The 22,962-nt window shown below is 49.3% G+C and overlaps 1 protein-coding gene across 14 annotated transcripts in view; it reads right to left on the bottom strand.

The window, feature by feature from the left end:
• Positions 1 to 1,359: 1,359 nt before the first annotated feature.
• Positions 1,360 to 22,962, bottom strand: part of CEP164 (centrosomal protein 164) — a 43,841-nt gene continuing 22,238 nt past the window's right edge. For 10 of the 14 annotated variants that reach the window (XM_040534162.1, XM_040534167.1, XM_040534158.1 and 7 more), the window contains 21 exons: positions 19,695 to 19,780; positions 17,896 to 18,045; positions 15,566 to 15,784; positions 14,215 to 14,346; positions 13,537 to 13,753; positions 12,860 to 12,937; positions 12,470 to 12,601; positions 12,054 to 12,176; positions 11,476 to 11,619; positions 11,175 to 11,258; positions 10,230 to 10,298; positions 9,697 to 9,875; positions 9,134 to 9,260; positions 8,648 to 8,715; positions 8,245 to 8,452; positions 7,701 to 7,808; positions 6,459 to 6,573; positions 5,867 to 6,220; positions 5,344 to 5,410; positions 4,700 to 4,822; positions 1,360 to 3,779 (listed from right to left, as the gene is read on the bottom strand). In XM_040534162.1, the coding sequence (XP_040390096.1) occupies positions 3,680 to 3,779; positions 4,700 to 4,822; positions 5,344 to 5,410; positions 5,867 to 6,220; positions 6,459 to 6,573; positions 7,701 to 7,808; positions 8,245 to 8,452; positions 8,648 to 8,715; positions 9,134 to 9,260; positions 9,697 to 9,875; positions 10,230 to 10,298; positions 11,175 to 11,258; positions 11,476 to 11,619; positions 12,054 to 12,176; positions 12,470 to 12,601; positions 12,860 to 12,937; positions 13,537 to 13,753; positions 14,215 to 14,346; positions 15,566 to 15,784; positions 17,896 to 18,045; positions 19,695 to 19,780 (2,883 nt within the window). In that variant the 3' untranslated portion in view covers positions 1,360 to 3,679. The remainder of the gene's footprint in view (positions 3,780 to 4,699; positions 4,823 to 5,343; positions 5,411 to 5,866; positions 6,221 to 6,458; positions 6,574 to 7,700; positions 7,809 to 8,244; positions 8,453 to 8,647; positions 8,716 to 9,133; positions 9,261 to 9,696; positions 9,876 to 10,229; positions 10,299 to 11,174; positions 11,259 to 11,475; positions 11,620 to 12,053; positions 12,177 to 12,469; positions 12,602 to 12,859; positions 12,938 to 13,536; positions 13,754 to 14,214; positions 14,347 to 15,565; positions 15,785 to 17,895; positions 18,046 to 19,694; positions 19,781 to 22,962) is intronic. The other 4 variants (XM_040534169.1, XM_040534168.1, XM_040534164.1 and 1 more) reach the window with 1 other exon arrangement.

Here is a 22,962-nt window from a genome sequence, read left to right as displayed (position 1 = left end):
GCACGGCCAGCAGATCCACACGCTGTTCTTCCTGTGCCTACTCTGTCCCTCAGCTCCAGCAGCCCTCCTCTGCCCAGCACGTTCGGCAGCCATCCTCCTTCCCTCCCAGCCCTCCCTCCGCAGGCAGACACAGCTGTGCACAGCAGCATCCATCCCAGCCCCTCCGCGTGCCCGCGTGCCCCACGCAGCTGAGGACCACGTTTGTCTTTTTGGCTCCGAGCATTCTGTGATCGCCAGAGGCCCCCAGCCCCCAGCCATCTGAACGTCAGGTTTCCAGCTAACAGCACGGGGCCCAGAGGAGTCAGAGCTGGAAGGATAAGGGCACGTGTTGAAAGGCTCTCTCCTCACCATTTCTGCCACTGTCCGTGTTACACGTCTGCAGTCTCTCGGCACTGGAGAGCCCCCAGGCAGGGCGCAGAGGCAGCCTTCACTGCAGTGCTCGGAGAGCAGACGAGCTGAGCCTTTAACCAGACCGCTTGAAAGAAAGCCCCAAAAGAGCAAACGTGCACAGCTGGAAGGGCTGGCTATGGGTGTCCCAGGGCTGCTGGAAGGAAGGAGGCAGGGGAAGGAATAAGCGCTGGGAAGAGAAAAGCACGTCCCCAGTCCTCCTTGGCTGACGGAGGGAACGTTACTCAGCGACCCAGCCACCAGGACTGCAGCACGCACACCACGGCGGCAGCCGAAGCTCAGCCACCACCTGGGGGAAATGCACGACTGCTCCAAAAGGAAGGAAGAACTCTGCAGCAGCCACCAGCCTGCAGAGAGAACCAATTCTCAGACACCCCGAGTTACCGGAGAGCAGCTCCAGAGCAAGGCCCCGTTTTCCACGGGGGTGACCCGGCTCCGTGCCCCACGGATGAGCCCCCGCCAGCCACGGCAGAGCCACGGGGCACCGGGAGAGCCCCTCCGCCCGCCCTCCTTCAGCCCCAGCTGAGCTGGCCTTGGTCTCCTCCGGCACAGCGCCCGCCTTGCAGCCTTGACACGAAGCTCAGGAGGGAGATAACCATTGTAATGGGTCTGGATGACTGCTTTATGAAAAGGGCAGGCTACAAGCCCATGAAAAGCTGTCCTGCTGGCTGAAAGCCCCATGAAGAATTGCTTTTGTAGTTTTGTTTTTAGCTTTCTATCTGCCCCTGCATTTGCTACCGTGGCCAGACACTTAATAGAATAATGGTAATAAAGCTACAGCAAGCTGAAGTGGTCTTGAAAAATTGCCAGAAATGACCTTGACAAGACAAAACATGAAGCAGCCTGGAGACAAGTGAGGGGAAGATGTGAAAGGTAAGTACAAGCTGGCTATCGAGGGCTACAACAGCACAGCTCGACAAGGAAAAAATAAAGCTACAAATGTCACCATCATACAAAACAGACTCATGTTGATTTAATTTGCTTACAAAACCAGATACAGCTATCACAAGTTTCAACAGGAAAGATAAACGTATTTGAAAACATATTATTGCTAAGGAAGCAGGCATTTCTCCACACTAATCCACGCTTCTCAGGACACAGACTGGGCGCAGCTACGTGGCTTTGCGGACGGTGTCCAACAGACTGACAACCTCCCCGTGCTGCAGGAAGCCAGCACAGTGGGGTTACTACAAAATCGGCTGGAGCTACTGCCATGAGTTCCTCCAAGAGCTGGGAAACTAAAAGCAAAATCCCTGCAGACGGGGATTGGTGTAAATCCGACAGCAGACAGGAAATCTGCGTTTTGATCCATCCCTTCCTATGGAGGAGGGATTCCCCTGGCCAGCTGCCGTTCCCTGTGGTCACCTGAGGTCTCCTCATTCGTCCAGGGCCAGTACGAGCTGGCTAGGATTTCTTCAGCAAGGACACCAGTGTGACGGGGCCTGCACGATGACTACCCCTGCTTTGTTAGCAAGCAGGGGACTAGAGGATCCATGCGGAGGCCTGAAGCCTCTGGTCAGACCCACAAACAGGAGCCTGGCCAGAAGATCCCAGGACAAAGGTGGGAGGAGGAATTCAGAAAATTTTAGAGTCCAGCAAAAAAAAAAAGTAAATACAGACATTCTTCTCGAGTTTTAAAATGTTCATCAAAAATATATTTCTATTTGCATGTAAACATTCCCCTGCCACACTCACAGCATGAACTGTTCCAATGTTGTGCCAGTATACAACAACCAGGAAGCAAAGCAGGAGGGGGAGTTCTGCCTCACTTTGCTGCGCATCATTAGCCACACTGAGAAACACAAACAGCACTGAAGGGTGAAGAACAGCAACTTTACCATCCTCCCTGCATCAGCTGTCTCTAGAGAGAACGACTTTGAAGATGATTTCTCACAGATGGGATCCCTTGAAATGCAGACTTCCTCATCAGACAAAATGGCAAATGGTACAGCATTTTTTAAATCATTAAATATTTAAAGTCAGCTTGGAGGAAAGACTGACAAAACAACCAAATACCACTTTTCCCACTTAGCAGTATGAAAGCCTAGCCTGACTTCTCCCCACTGGCTCGAGCAGCACCATCTGCCCCCTCGCAGCTCTGCGTTCCGGCAGGGTGCTGCCATGCTCTGCGTAAAGCCCCTCCAGCACCACAAGTACATCCACCCGGTGCGCAGAGCGATGTGCCACCTCCTCGTATCTGAGAGCAACACATCCCAACCCCTCAGCCTTGCTCCCAGCCACGCAAAGCCCTGGTTCGTGGCCTCAGGAGACTGCTCTCCCCGGAGCCCAGCAGAGCTGCTCCAGGAGCTGCTGCCCAGGTCCCAGGCTGGGCACCGAGGGCTCAGGTTTGCCTGCACAGCCCTGCTGCGTGGGAGCAGACCCCAGCTGCTGAGCTCCGGATCCCTCTCCCCAGGGCACGGAAGGACGCAGGTGGGGCTTTGTCTCCTCTGAACATTCCCACTAGGCTGAGAGCCCTAACAGCGCCTGCACCAGCAGGAACTGCTCCGTGCTCTCTTGCCATCCCTGCTCTGCATTGCCATCAGCACATTTGTAATACATGCGACGAGCTCCCACAGCACAGCTATGCTGTGCAGTTCTGGCCAGCCTGGCAGAAAAAGGAGGAAGCAGGGAGCTCTTTTCTAGAAAATCTGCCATGAAAGCCATCCCTGGTTTTGTTCCTACTGCTTCCATCCCAGAAGACAGGAACATTTTCCAGAGAGTTACAATCTACTATTCCCCAGTTATATCCCCAGACTCTACCCGTTTTGCCGTTCATTCTCCCCTCCTCGTGCACTTGCCACAAAAGCCAGATGACTTGGCTCACCTGCAATTAAGCATTTGTGGGGCATCAGCGTGGGCTCATTTCCTGACACATTTCCTCCAGCAAAGTCTCAGACAGATTCACCTCCTCCCCCTTGACCAGTTACTCAAAGTCCTCCATGATTCACAGCTCTGCTTCATGATTGCTAGAATACTAATGAGAGAACTGTTGATTTATTGAAGCCCTGATATTTCACCACTGGATTAAACAGTCTATAAAGTATATTTGGACACATTACAGGATTAGAAGAATCCACCTGGGAAGTTCACTTCCTCCTTCCTCCACTCTCTCGTAAAGAGACTTTATTTCAAGGGCAGAGCACAAAGAACAGTGTTGGCTGGGTATGACCAAACCCCAACAAATTGTTAGGGGGACTACACAGGCCCCAGCTACCACCTCTCCAGGTCCTGCACCCTGAGGCTGAGGGCTGAAAATGCCAAGTCCCACCTTTCAGTAATGGTACACTTTTATTTGTCTGTTTTCATCCAGTCCTAGCTGAAGTAGGCTGGGGCTGCTGGCAGAGGGCTTCTGTGCACCTGGGAAGAGAGGTCTGGCAGCTGGGTGAAGGAAAAGCATGGCTTACACACGGGATTAGCATGCATGAGCCAGGAGGCAGGACACGTACTGAGGGGCAGGAACCAGCCTTGCGCACACGTGCTGTCTTTAGCCTGCTGCATCCAAGTCAAATGGAATTAAAGAGGGATTATGGAATTCAAAGGAGCACTGTGCTCAGGACAGCGTGCGCTATCAGAGGCCCTGAGGGATTTGCTGCTAATATCAGTGTACACTGCAAAGGAGATACTTTCAGCCCCAGCATAATGCTGTTACAACACAAACCTGGAAACACTCCCATTAATAGCACTGCGAGGTTCCACTCGTTTGATCCAACCATACGCAGCTGGATGCCTCAGAAAACTGAGCTGGACAGGCTGAGCCCGGACCCTCCCTGCACGGCCACGTGGCCACCCCACATGTCAGGTCCATGCGACTCCTGGCGAGCCTTAGTTCAGGCACCGCCACCTCACCAAGGTGCTGCACCACACACGGAGCTGCCTCCACTGTGCCTCATGGCTCCCTCATTGCAGGCTGCCTGCAGCAAATCCACTGACGCTGGCTGGGATTGTACCACCAGCACCAGCACCATGCCCTGCCTCCTCCTCCATTCTGCACTTCGTTTTGTTATTTATTTATTAAATTCTCACATGACCAGCTCCAGCTGCTGGGTATCACAGAACAACTGGGGACAGGGAGAGAGAGACTCTCAGTCAAGTAGAACTCGAAGATGGAAAAAACAGGTCACTCGTGCTGTAACTACTAAATAACATTCTTTTGCAGAACTGGACACTAAAATAGAGGCTAAGGCTTTGAAATTGCTGTTCAGTGCTTTAGAGCTCCTGATTCACCCACCTCCTGCTGTTCCCTCCTACCTGCTGCAGGAAGCTGGAGTGCAATTACTCAGGGAAAGGATACACCTTTGAATCCCTCTTGAAGTCTTCTAGCCATTTCTTGTTGGTCTCAATCATTCCTTGAATACTCATCTTGTCTGACTCACAGCTCTGGAACTGGGAGTGCTGGAACAGGCGAATCTGCTCACTGTTGTTAGAGAGAGAAAGACGGTGGAAATGGGAAAAATGCCTAGACAGGAACAATCCTAGAGCTGAGAAAAAGTGAAGAACCTCTACAGAAAGAGCCACAGTTAGCAAGAAGTAACTTCTTATTGGCTCCAAACGTTCTGTCCAACCACATTATGGAGAAGACCTGCAGCAGCCACCCACTTTGGTCTGTGCAGCATCAGAAAGGTTCAGGTGGTAGCCTCCAGGATCATCTGTCACAGCAAAGCCAGCCTGAGTTCCACTTGGCCCATGGCTGCCACCCTTGGATCCTGCTCCTTTAATTAGGGTTAGCAGCACAACTCTGCAGGAAAGCTGCTGTTACAAGGCAGTGCTGAGCACGTGGCAGTGAAATGCTAACACTATCTAACTTACCTGCCTCATAGCCAGCTTATTTCACATAACAAGGTAGGTAAGAACAAAATCATATCTGATCTAGAAATTATTCCAGAGAAGTAAATGCAGCACAATGAAACAAGAACACTTGAGGAAAAAGACTCTTACTCTGCAGGTACGTATCCCAGCTTGTTGTCCAGAGTACCGGAACTTCCACTGAGTGATGGGAACCCACCTGGAAAAACAGACATTAAAAACAGGTCCCCCTGATCCAAATCAACAGTCTTTAAGCCTGGGTGCATTTGCTTTCTTGTGTTACGGACACACTATCCCTACAAGCTGAGCCACCAGCCAAGAGCATAGTGGTGTTAAGGAAACTGAGATGGTGAACCTATCCCCAGTCCACAGGATACTTCTAGTGGAGCAGGTCTGGTTTCTCTTTTGCTCACTTCTTTAATAACTTTCCTTCTGTGTACATCAGTACCTAAACTGCTCTGGAAGCAGGATAACATGGTCAGCCATATGTTGCACTGGGATGTTCTCATTCTTGATCTCATTAGCGCTCTTCCTAAGAGCACCACCAGCTGATCTGGCCTTATCAGCACTGGCATGATGAGCTGATTAGAATTTGCAGGACTGAAATCAAAAGTTGTAAGCAAACAAGTAGATGGATTAAGGTTACAAGACCTACCTGGGAAGTACTTGTGCCACTTTTCTGCCAGGATGCTGTCCACTGTCTGCCCGGCTGTGAAAGAGCGACTGGAGCTCAGCCCAGTGCTCCGGACCCACTGGTCCACCAGAGACACCCCAGCGGGGGGCACCAAGGAGCCACCTGCCTGAAGTCCTGCCAAGGATGCATACGTAGAAAGAGGGACACCATTGGAGGGCACCTGTGTCGAAGTGAAGAGTGGAGACTGGCGGTTGTTCAGAGAGCTCAAAACGCCGAGGACCCCATTCAGTTCTCTGGTGATGTGCTGCAGAGAGTCTGTCAGGCATTGGATCTTGTCCAGCTGTGGGCCAACCTGTAGATCCGTTCTCAAGTCAACTAGCAGAGGACAGAAGGAATAAAGGGATCACTGGGAAGGTGAGGGAGACGCTGCCTCCCTGGCAGGAGACTCACTTTCCGGAGTGTTTCACTGAGCTGAGTTTGATCAGTCTCTTTAAACTCAAATGAGCACAAGTGAGAAAAACATCAGGTACATCAGAGAGGCAAGAGGGAACGGCAGACACTGTTTAAAGCATTATACATTGGGTACAGCGTATCAAACCAGTCAGGCACTTACATTTAGGCTGACCTAAGCTTGCACTGGACATGCTGTTTGTGTCCTCAGAGTTGCTGAGATCAAAAGTCACCATCTTCTTGCATGCAGTACTCTTCAGTGTATCTTCATCTGAAAGCTGATCAGAAGAAGGGAAATGTTGCAAATAAAACCTGTTGTTCTGTCCCTGGAATAGCAAAGCCACTGGAATACTGCCTATGGCTCATCTACACAGGCTGGACTGCACAGTCAGGCACAGACCAAGTGAAGGTAGGGATATTCATCCTCGGTCTCCAACAGCAAAATCTAAAAGAAAAAAGACTGCCTGGTCTCTGGAAGAAGCTGTGCATGCACTGGAGGCCAATTTAACAGTTGTATGAACTGGCCCTTCTAGGCAGAAGTCAAAGTGTTTTGTGCAATAAATACGCCTTGTAATTCTTGCATGGCTGGGTTCTCTCTTTGCACCAACAAGTGCTTGACTATTTAAAGCTATGCACACTCACATTTCATGCTGCCCTAAGGCTACATAGTCACAGGCACAGCTGGACAGATTCTAAGGCTTGCATTGAACAGGAAAGCAGACTAGATCCTAGCTCACATGAGGTGACCTGCCCTTGTTTTCTCTAGGCAGAACTCATGCAGATTTTTCAGGTTGCTTTCTGTACCTACTCTGCAGTCATACACTTAATAGTGAGTCCAGATGTCTTCAGCGGAGGGAAATATTTGCCACCTTGCCCAAGACACGAACAGCTAATAAAATATATAATTCTAACGCAAGAGTTTAGTTTATATTGTAGGATACTTCAGCATATTGGTGTTAACATGCATTTGTTTCTGGCCTAAGAAGATCAAAGGCTCATTCAGCAGGTTTTCTCCAGCCAACTTGATCCCTGATGCCAGCAACCCTGCCTGGCAAGTTGCCATCAGCCAGAAACTCACCATCCCAAGCCTCAGCCTACGTTTGTTCAGTTGACTGCAGACCTAGTGAATCATGTGGATTATAGCCTAACCAGGTTTGTCATTCTCTCCGGCTCCGTGACCAGCCTATTCTCTCCTGCAGTTCTCACAGACACACCATTCTGCTCTCAAAGAACGTGTTTCTAATAATCCAGCTTCCCTTGCAAACACCAGTCTTCTGCCACCAGCTAAATAGCCCCCATTTGTACCAAAAGCTCTACAGAGACTCCAGCACAGGGGAGGAGGTCAAGAGCTCTGGGAACTGTGGGAGTGCAGTTGGGCAGGTCCAAGCAGGATGCTGGTGCTTACCTCCTCCAACAGCGATGACTCCAGCTGGCTTAGTTTCTCTTCCTTCTTCTTCAGCAGCACCTGTCCTTTCCGCATAACTGACTTCATCTTGTCCAGCTGCTTTGCTTCCTGCAGGGGATCAAACAGCCAAGCCAAGGAGGAAAATCTGCTTTAGTTGTCATGATGACTTTCACTGTCTCGCTTCTGCTCAGCACAGGAAATCGTGCTGCTGGAATAAAACTGCTTCCAAGTCTTCCAGAGCATAGGGAAATGAGTATACAGAGGGGAGAGCACATGCCTCTGGCAAGTTCACCCCAAGGAAAAGGAGGTTTCAATTCCTAACGCTGCATCCAGCAGGGTCAACAGCTTTGCAGCTATAGTCTGCAGGTAGGAGTGTTCTGGCAGCAAAGGAAATTATCTTTTCCCTGTCTTTAGTTGGTATATCAGCAGAACTGACAAGTACTCTGGAATCCCTTTTCATGCAATAGTTAAACCACTGCAGAGCTACAGCTGCAAACTTGTACTTAGTGATGGGATGGACACCTGCCAGCGCCCAGTGACTCACCTCTTCCAGGTTCTTGCGCACTCCCTCCAGGAGCTGGGAGCTGTCAAGATCCTGCACCACCTCCTGCGCTTTCTGCATATCTTGGTGCCACTGCTGCTTGGCAGCTTTCAGCGCCGTGTGCCTCTTCCTCATGGAGCGGGTCTGGCGCACCAGGAATTCCTTGGCATTCCTAATGGAGATCCCTTCGGCAGAGATGTAGCTTCTGACACTACAAGAAAGAGACAGGTATGCTCCTGGCTTTCTGTGCTCTCTGTTCCATCTGGCAAGCCTCATGCAGCTCCCTCCCCAAAAATAGATTGTCTGCGTAAAGCACGTAAGCTGAAGCAAAAACATTTGCTTGTAAAACCCAAGAAAAGAAAAAACAATACCCATTTTCTGAAGTAGCTGGTATACAGATACTCACTGATCAAATTGCAAGTTGCTGTCCTCGTGGCTTTGAGAAGGTGGGGAAGCAGACTCTCTGGATGAGTGCTGAGGAGTTGAAACATTTCAAAAGCTAATAAATATGTATGGGAAAACAGAACCCTAGGGCCCCCCTTAGAATCAAATTAGGGGCAAAAATTCTGGATGAAATCACCATGTTATCACCCTGATCCGAGATCAGTGCTGGAGATATTCTTTATGTGATATTTTAAAATAAGTAATAAGGACATTTCTGTCCCTGACTCAAGTCCTGCTTTTGACTCCAAGGACACTCAGGTATCCTACACTCCTTTCCCCTAATATACAGAAAGCAACAAAAAGTACAAAACACTGATCTCTCATGGTAAAGAAAACGCATCATTGCATCTCAAATAAATTCAGGCAGAAAGAACCAAAGTTGGGATTTTCCAGGAGTTACAGCCTCAAATCTCACAAGGCAAATGACTTTGCAGCCAGCTTTACTCACAGCTTGAATAGTTTCTCTCAGGTCTTCAACATGGAGCTCAGCTTTCCTTCTTGGAGACTCCACGCTTTCTTCTGCCTCCAGTTCTTTCAAAATCTCCTGCTTGCTCCTGACAGCTGCCTCAAGCTCACTGTCACATTAAAGGTAACAACGGCAGCAGTTGGTTAGACTGCGGGTCCATCTAGCCAGTAATCTACCTGCAAGTGTCCAAAGCAACCTCCAGTTTCCAGGAAGGAAAGGACCAGATGTGCAAGACAAGCGGGAACACAAACATACTGATGACAAGGAATTGTAACAGCTTACAGCAGCTGTCTCATACAGTTTCCCCCACACAGGAACAGACACAAGTAAGAGACTTCACACTATGGCAGTTGGCAGATACCGACTACTAGATCCAGGGCTGGGGTACATCAGACAATGGAGGCTATCAAGCTGAATAACCAGTAAGACAGGCTTCTGCTGCCCCTGGCTGCTAAACACAGCTGAACCGTTCATGCAACACCTCCAGACAACACTGCTATCAGGTAGAATTTGTACACTAAAGGAAATTTCTCACACACACACACCTGATACGTTTCTGCAGCCTTTGGCTTCGGGTCTGCAACAAATCCACCTGGGCCTCCAGTTCAGACTTCTGGTCTTGGAGCTCTTCAAGAGACCTGCGCAGTTGCCGGATGGACTCAAGAAGGTTGGTGTGCTCCTTCCGATTCTCCTCGAGGCGGAGTTGAGAAGCTAAAGCAGCTTCCTAGAAGCAAACAGAAAATCCCTCAGACTTCCCTGACAACGAGTGAAAGCGCAGAGTGTGCAAGAGACTTTTGCTATCTGCACAGTTCACAGGAGATCCCAGAGCTACAAATGCACAGACCACGTGCCCTCCTAGGGGAACAAGACTGTCTTCTCTTTTTGAGAAACAGCTGCAAGCTAATCAAACTCCCAGCAGGATGGCACTCCAGGCTGAGGCAAGGTGGCAGGGAGGGATTTGCAGACTCACAATTAAGGAGCAACATAGCTTGCTTTTATAAAGCCATGATTCTAGCGTGCCCACTCTACCCTCCCCAAAATAAAAGCAGTGCAGCTCCTCTCCAGAGCTAAGACATACATCTCTTTCTAGCTCAGTCCGTCTGTCTTCATCCAGCAGCTGCTGCCTTTTCTTCCTCAGAGATTCCTCCTAGATATGGTAGACAGCGTAAGTGTCAGAGCATGGGGGTGGCAGCAGAGGAGACTGCTGATGCTCAGCAGTTTCAAGACCATTTCAAAATACCTGAGCATTGTTCTGAGTTTTGCTTTATCCCATCCCCATCCCATTCCCTTCCCTTTAACTTCAACTACAGAAATACTTGTAGGAATACTTCATTATATTTGCTAGGAAAGTTTGTATTCCTGTGGAAAGAACATCCCCTTTCTGTTCAGCTGTGAGAGCATTCAAGGCATATAGCCATTTCTGCAGCACCTCACTTTGCGAAGTTTACGGTTGCATCCAGCATTTCTCTACCTTTTCCCTTCCTCACTCCGGTGCTCCTTGGAAAGGAAGGGCTAACAGAAGCAAGCCATTGTAGCAGGACGGGACTTAAGAGATTTGGCACACAGACATATCAGCCAGTGATTTTTGCCAGCTCCACAGGAACATCTGGAGTGCCTCCCCCTCCCACTCTTGTGCCCAAGATCGAGAAACGCTCTTTTCCTTTTCATCACAGAAGAGAGGAGGAGGTAAATCAGGAAAGGTTTGTCTGAAATCTAAAGCGACACTGAACAGGACATGCTGCCATGAAAGGATTTTACGAGCCCTCTGTCACAGCCACATAATGCCTCCCAAGGCAGGAGAGTACACCCAAAGCACTGACTCTCACCACAAATCCCACTAGCCGTAAGGCTGTACCGCTAAGAATGCTTAGCCCTGCTCTGACTCACAACAGAAGTTTTAACCTGTAATTTGGATGGTAGCTAAAACCCTGGCTGATCACTCCTCAGAAGTCACCCAGGAGGAAGCAGCCAGAGGAGCAGCTCCGGCTAGGAAATGTCCGCAGGTCCAACATGGCTGACTCACCTGGCTAAGAAGCTGCACGGATCTTGCTTTGACATTCTTTGCACGTATTTCAAGCTCATTTTCTGAATCCTGTAGTTTTCTTTCCTGCACAGAGATGTCAACTTAAAGAGAGAACGACACAAGTTCCTCACTCACCAGGCAGAGCTCTGCCATCAGAGGGAACAGGGGGAAAAAAAATAATGGGAAATTGTGACCTGTCTCTTGTATCACCCTTGGCTGTAGAGGGTGATGCACTGAGGTGTCACAGTACCCCGGCCAACGCAAAGCAGCCAAGCCACAAAATGCTAGGCAGTCTCCTCACCTTCTCCCTATGCCTACTCTGCAATAGGGTCAGCCGTTCATCCAGCTCTGCCTGCAGAGCTTTCACCTCCACTTCATGAAGCTGTCGGAGGCGTGCCATCTCACTTCGCAGGCCTTCAAACAGTTCTGCTCTTTGCTTTCTCTCCTGTTTGTTACAGAATATAAACAAGAAAAGTGGCTGAGTGAAACACAGGGTTCTCCAGCGAGCCACCACGAACACGCAGGACACACACCCTCTGGAAAGCCATCACACAACAGCTCCTTAGCAAATACCAATTTAAAAGCAAGATTAAAACCTCTTGCTTATAGGCGCAGCATTGTTAAGAGAACTGGCCCTTCTAGGCAGAAGTCAAAGCATGCATGGCTGCACAGAATGTTTTGACAGGTTAACCTTACAACCTGTCCTAAATTCGCTTTACATAGTGGCACCAACAGCCAGTTCTCTTAAAACAAAGGAGATCCCCCAGTTTTTTGGGTGGTTGAGATAAGCAGGCCTGGCAAGCAGCAGTGCCAGCCCAGGAACAGACCGACTGAGCCATTACAGTGACCTCCCAGTTCACTGCTCTCCCCCAGCAGTACCTCCTCTTCATACTGATCCTGAATCCTTGCCAGGACCTCCTGGTGCTCCTCTTTCATCCTCTCCATTTTCCTCTCATGGTCTTTTTCCACTCCCTGGCGTTTCTCTCTCAAAAGCTCACTGAGCTGCAATGATGACACAAAGAGGTTTCACTGAACCACTGCATTGCACTGCAGTGGCTCCCCAGGAGAGCAGCTTCCCACATGAACAGAAAGACTGAAGTTCAGAGTACCTTGCAAGTAGGATCAGGCCATGGCCTGGACAGTAGGAAACGATCACCCCACTGAGATGAGATGGTGCAGGAGTTCCCCTTCCCCGGATGCACCAGTCACCCTTGGGCAGGGGACTCGGCATCTCAGACCTCAAAGCTCCAAGGAGAGAGGGTGAAGAATTGTCAGCATCCAAGACGAATACTTGCCTCATGTTCATATGCCATTACTTGATATGCTTTTTGCTGCGTTTTCTGCTCTGCTCTCTGCAAGTCTTCATGCAGCCAAGTCTCCTTACTCCTCTGTGCCTCCGCTGCCTGGGTTTGTAAGCTAGAAATGGCCTGCCATGAAAACCACCCACAGAGACTTGTCACCCTTCTGACAAGATCCATTTAGTGCCACCCCACAAAGAGCAAACAGCATGGCAAGAACCGGTGTATACAGTCTCACCACCCCCTACTTGGAGCATGTCCAAATGCTGAGCCAGACCAGAACCATGTTTAGGAAGTGGAAAAAACTAGTGCCACCCGCCCTGGCCACATTTGGAGACACTGTGGGAAGGAAAAAACAATTTACATTCTAGGGACACTATCTTTTACCTTTTGATGCTTCTCTTCTGCTGCAGATTTCAGCTGCTGGAGTTCAGTTGCAAACTGTTTCTCCAGCTCCTCTGTTGCCTACAGGAACACGAGCAAAACAATCTGCTGGAAAACCTCTATTTGTAGGGACATGCTGTGCAAGATGTTGTTGCAATTAACGTCTATCCATAAGCATCAAAAAAGCACAACAGTCAACCCCTTTCAAACCAAGTTACATACAAGGTGCTTTTACTCTGTATGTGCTTTCCCTCCTAGAAGACCTCAATGGATCTCAGTCACGCTGTGCTATGCTGGAAGAATTACAAACTGCCTCCATTCAAGAACCCCAAGCTTTCTGGAGGACTAAAGCAGCAGCCAAACAGGTATCCCAGCCTGATAAAATAGTTTGCTTTAGCTTGGCAAAGGCACAGTGTTCTTCCTCTCTTCTGCAGATGCAACGTGGCCACTTAAATAATCATTACTTAATCACCATTGTAATAAAAATGGGGGAGTACTCCTCCTCAGCCCAATCGTACCCCCAACAGCATGCCAAACATCTTTCCTTTGTGTTTTAACTGAGTCATTATTAAAGCACATGAAGGAGTTATTTATTCTTATTTAATTTTAGCATTGCAATGCAAGCCAGGTCAGCATAAACAGCATGGGTCTGACCCTAGTTGGTAAAAAACAAGTCTCACCTTTCTCTTTTCTGTTTCTAATCTCTCCTTAAGCTCCCTCAGGAATTGTTCCTTCTCTTCTTCCAGCCTGACCATCTCTTCCTGTTGAGCTTCCTCCATTTCCAGCTTCATTTTCTCCAAAACAAGTTGCTTCTTCCTCTCCAGGCTCTTCTTCTCTGTTACCTGCAGAGATTCCCACTCTTCTCTCAATTTTTGCAGCATGAACTCTTGCTCTGCCCTGGCAGGTTTGCAACAAAAAGAGAGACAGAAGCAGGTCAGAATTTGGTACTTTTAACACTGTGCCCCATTTAGGAACCAGAGCTAAGAAAATACACTGGTACAGGACAGGACATGCAAAATCCAGAAGAAATGGAGAACCAAAGCACACTTTGATTCACAAGCGTATCAGCTAAGGTTTTGGAAATAAACAGCAGAGCAATCAAGTACAGACGTATCTGCCAGCCATTACGGCCCACCAGTTTCACCTCCAACCAATACTCAGCTCCCCAGCACGTACAGCATCACAGTTAGGCCCTCGTACTTACTAACCAGGCCAGGTAGCAGCTATGGGAGGCTCAGGCTGGCTAGTACTTCCTCTGCATGGTTGCTGGTGGCATGCAAGATGCGTCCCTCCCAAACCCCCCGAGTTTATATCCCTAGGGATGGCAGCTTCCTACTATTTGCAGGAAAACTTTTCACCTTATCTTCTCCTTCTCTGCCTCAGTCTCTGAGGCGATTTTGGCTCGCAGCTTTGAGAGTCTCTCAGTTTCCTCCTTTCTCACACGCAACTCTTCTTCCTCAGAAACCTTTGCCAAATCCTCTTTCAGAGTCCTGAGAAATGAACAACAACAACAAAAGTTCAGGAAGCTCTAGTATCTTCCAACTGCCTCCCCAGGGCCTACAGATCAGCTCCCACTACCTGTGCCTCCTGAGCGATGCATCCCCAAGACTCTAGCCAGTTAATTCTCTTCCATACCTTCCCAGTCTGGCTGCTGGCACAGGAGACACAGCCCCTGAGCATCAAGCTTCTGTGGTGTATTTTTAAAGTGTACTGTACCACCACAGGCGGCACTTTTTTCAGTAAGTGAAATCAACTGCTATTAAGTGAAGCCAGACTCCCAGCCAAGGTAACTGGAAGCATTAGCACATCTGTAAGCTTCATACTTGCATACAGCACCTCCTTTTCCCACTGGTTTGGACATCTCTCTCTCCAGGTCCAATTTCTGTGCTGCCCCTTGCACCCAAGACAACATTCCCACAACATTTCACACCACGATACCTTTTCTGCCTCCCTGTGTGCTGCTAACAACTCATTTGGGGTGGCCCTGGTAATTCTAGTACAAGTCCTGAGAGAAAAATCTCCCAAATAGAGGACGCCACTCCCATTGCTGTTCTGCTCCCTGGATTGCTATTAGAACTTCAGGCATTGGCTGGGTTTTACACAGAAATCCATGCCCTATTCCTTAAAGTCTTGTTTGGAAGTCCCTCCTTAAAACATACAGTACCAGAGTTTCAAATAGTTCCTCTGGGGTAACCTCATCTTCTCTAATGTTCCAATTTCCAGTCCTATTACTACTGTTTAGCCCAGAATTTGAAAGTCTGCCAGGTGGTAAAGCTCCAAGTACTGAACTGGAAACTTTTCCCAGGTTAACAATAAGAGACAGGTTCACAGCTATATGAAAGCTGCACGTGTACCAAATGGTAGCTCTTTGTGCAGGACATGAGGAAGATGCTCTCTTGTCTGTACTGGAGAGAGATTTCCTCAGGCAGACTGCATCCTCTGCATAGCTGCTTTGAGCATTTACAGCTCTGACAGCGGACCACTGCTCATTTCAAGATGTGCAGATCCTCACCCGCAGGACTGCCTGGGCCAGGACAGTCCCATGCTCCTTCCCACCCCGAGAGCCCTTTTCTTGCCTCTTTTACTCACAGCTCTGCAAAGCAGCACCCGTTTCAAGGTGGTGGCCTAGAACACAGCACAAACCTGCTGCCACCAACAGTGAATTGCAGCTGGGAAAGGCTCGGGGGAAACAGGACAAAAGAAGAGTACCTGAGGGATTTTTCTTTTTGCTGATGAAGCTTCTGAGCTTCTTCTTCTTCCTGCTGCCACATCTCCTCCTGGAATTGCTGAATTTTCTCCTCCTTTGCTTGCAGTAAGTGCATTTTCTCTCGTTCAATCTCCTTCTCCAGCTCCTTGGCTATTTCCTCCAGGGATTCTTCACTAGGCTGGCTCAGGGACTGCTCTTGTTTTATTTCCTTTTCAGGTTGCCTACCAAAAAAAGAAAGTTCCTTTGGCAAAAGGGTGAGAGAACTGAGTAACACGAAGGGAACAGCAACATTCCCCCACACAGTATCACCTCCAAACCAAAAATCTCAAAGCCACCTACTCTACAAGCTTGCCAGTCTACGAAGGGAAAGGATGTGCAGAAGCTCCCCTAGACTGCAGCCACTTGCAGGCTGCTGCGGAACGCTTGCTGTTTAGCTCACAGGAGGCGAGGAACAGCAGTGGAGGCAGGTGGAGGACACGGAGGCAGAAGACAACCTTGCTACAGAGCTCCTCCTGCCAGCGTCCCCTGCAACATTCCTGGAGAATAAATCCGTTCACCTGCTTGCCAGCCAAACTCACGGGCCTCACACCCTGAACTTTTTCAGCTGCAGATCCAGGAAAGCATTTTCCACAAGGCTATTGAGGGATACGCGGCCCAGGCTCCAAGCTTCGAGTAGCATGTTATCTGAGATAACAGCTTGGAGTGTCCCCAGGCACCACTGGTTGGAACTCTCATCGACTCCCAGAGACCCTCGGACTGATAAATTACTGACCCTAGCCCTAACAGCACTTAGGTCCTGAACGACTCTTCTTTTGGCACACTTACAGCTCACCTTGTGAGGGTAACACAGCCGCACCTCGTGAAGGACCTAGTAGCTTTGAAAACATGGATCTGACTGCCAGGCATGAAAGCAGATGCAATCAGTACTGGTTTCTAACCCAGGGACTGGCAATACACTTCTGATGGACCAGGTATTTTTCTGCAATTGCAATCTAAAGTGTGCTGGGAGTTTGCCAGCCCTAGGCAACAGAATGCCCTAAGCTCTCCAAAAATTCAGAACCAATCTGTTTATAATTAAGGTGGTTTTTTTGTGTGTGTGTTTTATTTTTTTTTTCCCAGACATAGAACAGCAAAATTATAAGGTCTGTCTGAAAGAGGCTGAAGGGGAAGGAGGACAAATGAAGAGTAGTCTAAGGACAACATTTTTATTCTTTGCTAGTGAAAACTGAAGCAGTGAGGTTTCATCATGCTCTAAGACTGCTAGCATAAGGCAGAGAGACTTCTGTCTTGCCAGGAATCAGGGAAATAATAGCTCTAGTAATATAACCTTTAGTCAGAGCGAAAAGGTTACTCATGCAGCCATTAGCAAAAGAACGAGAGAGAGGAAAGGGTAGTAGGGTCCTGAAAAAATCCTGCTTCCCCAGCATTCCCCCGTAACACCACATGCTCTGGGCCAACTGCACAGATGCCTACAGGAGGTACCATTTATCAGGCTGCTCTGCAGAGCAACGCGGGCATTTCTACCTTTTTATCTCTTGCTTTTGCTCTAATTTTTGTTTTAAAAGCCATCCAACCAACACACACACATCTACACAAACAATCCCTAATAAAAAGGGAGGTGCTGTGCTTGTCCTCACACCAAGGATTGCTACTCCACCACTTTGTCTTGACAGATCCATTGCCTATTTTTTCCCAATTACGTCTGCTGATCTGTCATTCGACACAGAAAGCAAGGTCAGCGTGTTCACTTCTATTGCAGTGGAGCTGCAGGAACAGACCAGCAAACACCACCTGTTTAGTACCATGAGAGACCACTGGCTTTTGCAGGGAACCCGAGCTCTGCCATCGTGTGCTCTGACTTCACTATCTCAAACCAGTGATCCCAGTGACTGAAAGTGAAGTGGTTACCTCCCCCCACACACACTGAGACCTCAGTAGTACTCAGCAAGAGAACTCAGGATCTGTAGGAAAATGTTTATTAAGGTGTGTGAGTGCTTAGCCTTGTTAGCGACACCGGTAAGGAGGCTTTTCCAAGACCAAAGCAAACAGATCTTTCTCCATACCACAGAGCCCTACGCCCCAGGCCCCAGGGGCTGAGCTGCTGTTCTCACCCTCGCGTACAGACTGTTACCTTGGCACTCTCGCCACGGAACAGCTGCTGGGATTTGCACGTGGAGATGTTCTCAAGCTTTGTTGTGCCCACCAAGCCACATCTCCTAGCGTGCTAACATCACACAGTACCTTCAAACAGTAATGGGGGCGGGGAGGGGAGGACAAAAGCTGTTATGCTTACAACACCAGAGACTTAAACGAACTTAAACGAAGCCCTTACTCTTTCTGTGGGGCAGCAAGCTCTTCCAGATTGATTAGGCTATCCAGCGATCCCTCCGCCAGCTCCAGGGCCACCGCCTCGTCTTGTTTGGGATTTCCTAAAGCAACACACTTCTGTCCTGATGTTTCACAACCACTCTGATCCCTCTCACTTTGCAGCACAAAAAAGGTAACAGAATATCAATTAGCACAGATCAGATTCTCGTGGCTGCTCCAGGTACACAAAGACAGAGGGAAGATGGGACGTGCAGCTGACTTAGATGGGCAGTCGGCAGCACCAGCTCATGCCTGCCAAGGGGACTCCGTTGTCCAATATAGGGCTGCCAAAACCCCAGGAAAGCTCCCAAGAGCCAAACCATTCACACCACCTCAAGCCCTGCCAAAGTAACAGGCAGCTGAGGATTTAATGCGTCTGTCAACCTCAAAATACTGAATCTCGTTGCTGGATTACCTCCCTCTCTTTGCAAGTTCTTACAGGATTTCCCCAGGATACATCAGCCCTATTAGTAATACTCAAGTTGTTGTCTAAATTAGAGAGAGAAATATTGGCAGGCATGTCTACATCTACAGTTCTACTTCATCTTGGAAGCACAGAGAAGAGAGACTAGGCAAGCACAAGGTAGCTTTGCAGGCAGAGCAAGAGGACACGTAGCTGGGAAGCAGGTACCAAGTGATAAGGAGACAATTCCTGGGGGCAGAACACATTTTCAGGGACCTTCACGTGAACAGCTCCTCCAAGCACAAAGTTGTGAATCCCAAGTGCACGCAGCCAGTCATTAAGATGGACTGCAACCTCTTCTGTTCACAAGTTTTCCTGGCACAGGCAGCAGCTTCTTGGTTCCCAGTGCCCCAGAGTGCTGTGTAGCTCTGTGTGGAAGCTAAGAGTTTGGACACAACTCATCTATAAATGCCACATGCTACAACTCTCAAAGGCAGAGCGGGAGCTCAGGAGACCATGGAGCTCACTGCTCAGCACAATATTCCAATTGTTTTAAACAAGTCTCCACAAGCAGGAGGGAAATAGCTCCCCTAGAGAGTCTATAGTTCTCACAGTAACTAAGGGTCTGGAAAGCCTGCGCTGCTCTCGGGGTAACAGCTGTTGCATTCTAGAGATGTCCGCACACCAGGACAATAAAACAGCTTACCACTCACACCTGGCTAAACAGTGACTTCCCCTATGCCACCCCTGTGGGAGGAAGTTGAACGGAACTGTTCCCACTGGAGCTGAACTGCCCTGCCATCAGTAGCAGGAGCCAGGCCCCGGGAGCCTCCAGCTATGGCTCTTCCCAGCGAAGAGCTGGCAGCCTAGCAGAACCAGTACTGACCGAGACTGGGACCTGCCTCAGAACCTGAAGGTCTGTTAGCAGGCAATGGCCAGTGCCTGTCTCCTACGGGTAAATGACATAAGGCACAACGCAATGAGGACAAAGTCAGACCGTCTTGGCAAGAGACTGACGTCCCCAACCTTGGAGCAAAGTCGGATAGCTGTAAGGGAAATGGAGAGGCCAGCTCCACGGCTGGGGGTAGTCGCAAGGAAGTGGAAGGCAGGCAGTTTTGCAGCCTTCCCAGCCAGAAGCTGAAACGAAGCTGAAATCTGTTGAGACAATACTAAAGAGGTGGTGGGAGAAAGACTGAATGGAAGAAATCCTGTGAGAAGCTGCAGGGTCTCAGGATGTCCTACAGGGAGCTCCTGTACAGGTTACAGTGACTACAGCACAGCAGAGGCAGACAAGACAGGAAAATCATCTGGAGCTAAAGCTGTCCATGCCTCCTTTCTAGCACTGACTGGTTGTACCATACCTCTCAGCAGCTTTTGTTCTTTTGCTTTGCTCTTCTTCTATACTGGCTTTGCTTTGATCTTTTTCTTCTCCTCCCAGCTCCTGGGCCTGCAGGTAAAAGCAAACAGTGTGGAGTTCGCTGGCTCCTTTGCCATCAAAGCCTCTCAGGACCTCACAGAGGCTCCGCTGAAAAGCAGTGCCACCCTGGTCCAACACACCAGCACCAAGCCCACGGACCAAACTGCATCACAGAGTACTCCAGAATGCCCAGCTGAACGTGTTAGCTTCCTCTCCTGCAATGGAACCAAAGTCTCGAGACATTGCAGGGGCACCTTGGAGGAAGAGATCCATCAGCCCAGAGACATCTGGGAGCTCGGCTCTCCAGGCTGTGGTGTCAGACTGTGGGCTCAGGTTGGCTTTTTTCAGTACAGAAGATGAGCCCTCTGCCAGGACTCAGCACTCCTAGCACAGGCTTGGGTTATTTCCCCCCCGGCCCTGAAGGTCATCTTAACACATCCAAGTAACAATAACATTGATATATTGACTGTGACCAGAATCACAACAGGACTTGATCCTGCCTTGCATCCTGGCTCTCAAACAGATGATGATGGGCAGCATACTTCATGCAGCCACATCTACCTACAGACTGCTGACTACGCCATCCAGCAGAAATCCGTCTGGGAGCTGCAGACAAAGCCAGCTCCCTTGGTAACACACTCAGAGTGACTTCAGATGGCTTACTTATGAAATAGGAAACACGTTTATATTCAAGTACTTGCTGTTTCAATAGTCAGCTGCTCCTGTTCCCACCTGCCAGCTACCAGGCACCTCTGTCCCTCCAGCAGGGCCACACAAACACGCGTTGTGTAATTCGCCTGGGGAGGGGGAACAGCTTCCCTCTCCAAACTCTCAGTCCCACACGAGAAAGGATTAACAGCTCATCCTGCCTGCTGAGGCTTCTGGATATGAGGTCTCTTGTCCAGAGAGGAGTAGCCCACTCATAAGCTCTTGGGGACCACAGAAACAGCAGGTGAGCTCTTCCCTTGCCATGCAGGAATGTACTGTGGAGCAGGGCCAAAAAAGCAATTAAAACAGCAGTAATTTATGCAAATGTTCAGCAGAGCAAACAGCAGAAGGATTCCCTGCAAGTGCTGTCACCTTCCATCACATCAGCCTGGTCAGAGCTCTCCCAGGCAGCTCCCTGCCACCCCAGCCTAAATAATGACTTAACTCCTGAGAGCTGAGGAGCCCTACAAACATCTCCTGGCTCAAACCAGGCTGTGCCGCCTGTGAAAGGAGAGAAGCCAAACAAATGAAGAACGAGATCTTTCGGGGAATAAAGATAACCGGTTACAGAGTAATGCTGCTGAGCTCAAGCCTGGGGCCACCGTGACACTCCCGCCCAACACGCCTTCCCAGGGGCAGTCCCTCCGCAGAAACCACCGACTGCAGATACCTCCGGACATACTGAGAAGGTGACTGGAGCGCCTGCCTGCAGGGAACAAGGGCTGGCTTTTAAGCCCTGTCTGTGAAATTGCTGGAGTCTTGCCCCTCTTGTTGCCTCAGGATCCCCAGCAGTCCCAGAGGAAGCACCAAATACTGCTAGCAGCTTGGTTTTCTGTCCCGCTTAAACACCAGGCTGAGTCCCACAGGAAAAATCTCACGCGCTCGCAATACAAAGCCAGGCTCCTGGACACATGAAAGCAGGATGACAGATAATAGGCCGTCTTCTCTCTGCAGAGCATAGCCCCCAAGGGGCCTCGACAGGAGGATTTCCACGGTCTCCAGCACACAACAGCTCAGATCCCATGCCTGCTTCCAGCTCCTCACCGCTATCACAGCAATGATGCCAGCAAAGCAGGATGCCAACACTTCAAATGCCTGCTAAGTGAAGGGTGAAAGGATCAACCTCCCCATTGCCAGCAGAGAAGTCAACTCTTGCAGGCAGCAGCCCACACTGCCTCTGCAATCTACCACAGCTCCTGCCAAAACAGGCTAACCAAAAGCTTCCAATGCTGCGCACGTGTAGTGTCACAGAGGCAGTCTTTTTTTTGAAAGAGAGCATTTTGCCAACATATTTAAAGCAAGGCAAGCTCATTGCATGAAAGTAAACACATTGCAACAATCCAGTCTCATTTCAAAATAGCCTCTGTCTTTCAACAGAAAAGAGCAGCTGCAGTTCTGCAGGGGGCACCATTTCAAACCTACCTCTCTCTCCTCAAGACAAGGCTGTAATAAACTCAAAACGTGCCTGCTCCAACAAGACATTTGTATGCACGAGGACTGTGCTGTAGCAAGAGGGAGAGGGGGAGAACACAGCAGGCATATGTTTTGTTTTCCCTTCACATCTGATTATGCTCATTATTAGGCACAAGAGGACAGGTGTATTCTCCAGACAACCTAACAAACTGGATTGCTCCTCTCTGCTGGACAGGTGGTGAGTTTGCCACTCAAGGTCTCCTCCAGTGCAGCTGATCAACTCACTTACAATCAGAGCAAGGCTGAGTAAACCCCAGCTGGAGCCTGACCCTCTGCCTCCCCATGCAGCACGCTCTTCCAGCCAACGCGCTGATGAGCTGAGAGGATGGTGCAGGAGAGGGGTAGCTGGGATGGCTCAACAGGAAAGTGGGGCTGCGGAAGACAACTCAGTAACATGCTGAGAAGACAAGATAAAACCTCAAGAGGCACAGTAATCTTCTCCAGTCAGGACTGCCCTAACATAGCTACATATGGGGCTGATGTGATGTAGGAAGCAGACACGTGCAGGCATATGTACGCTCCCCCATATGCCACAGACTCACTGAACGGATCCTATTTCGCAGCTACATGAAAGCAGGCAAGACAAGCAAATGCTCAGCAATAGGCTTCCCTATTACAAAACCTGTCAAGGGGACGCAACCTCCTTTTCTTCATTTTATACTATTGTGTTCTGCTACACGAGTCCTCTTTATTTGCTTAAGAGAAAGAAAAGGACAAAAAAAATAAAAAAGAAAAAAAGTAAAATAGACTCTGCTTCCCACCACTCTCTGGAAAAGCCAGTTGTCTACACTTGTAGTGGGGGCAGTGAAAGGACGTGTCTGTGAGCCCGCACACATGCACCACTCAAATCACCTCTACTCGAAGAGTATGTTCGTTGTATAGCTTCCCCTCATGGGAAGGACTGCAACTACCTGCTTCTCTGCAGATAAAATAGTGCACCAGAACTGCTGCTCCAATCCCTGCCCCAAAGGCAGGGTGCTTAACATCTCTCTCCTGTTTGCCTCAAAACCTTATGCCAGCAGCTTCATCCT

The sequence above is a fragment of the Cygnus olor genome, chromosome 22, assembly GCF_009769625.2.
Source record: "Cygnus olor isolate bCygOlo1 chromosome 22, bCygOlo1.pri.v2, whole genome shotgun sequence".
Lineage (NCBI taxonomy): Eukaryota > Metazoa > Chordata > Aves > Anseriformes > Anatidae > Cygnus > Cygnus olor.
The sequence above is the reverse complement of the archived record's forward strand: the minus strand, read 5'-3'. Positions and strand labels throughout refer to the sequence as shown.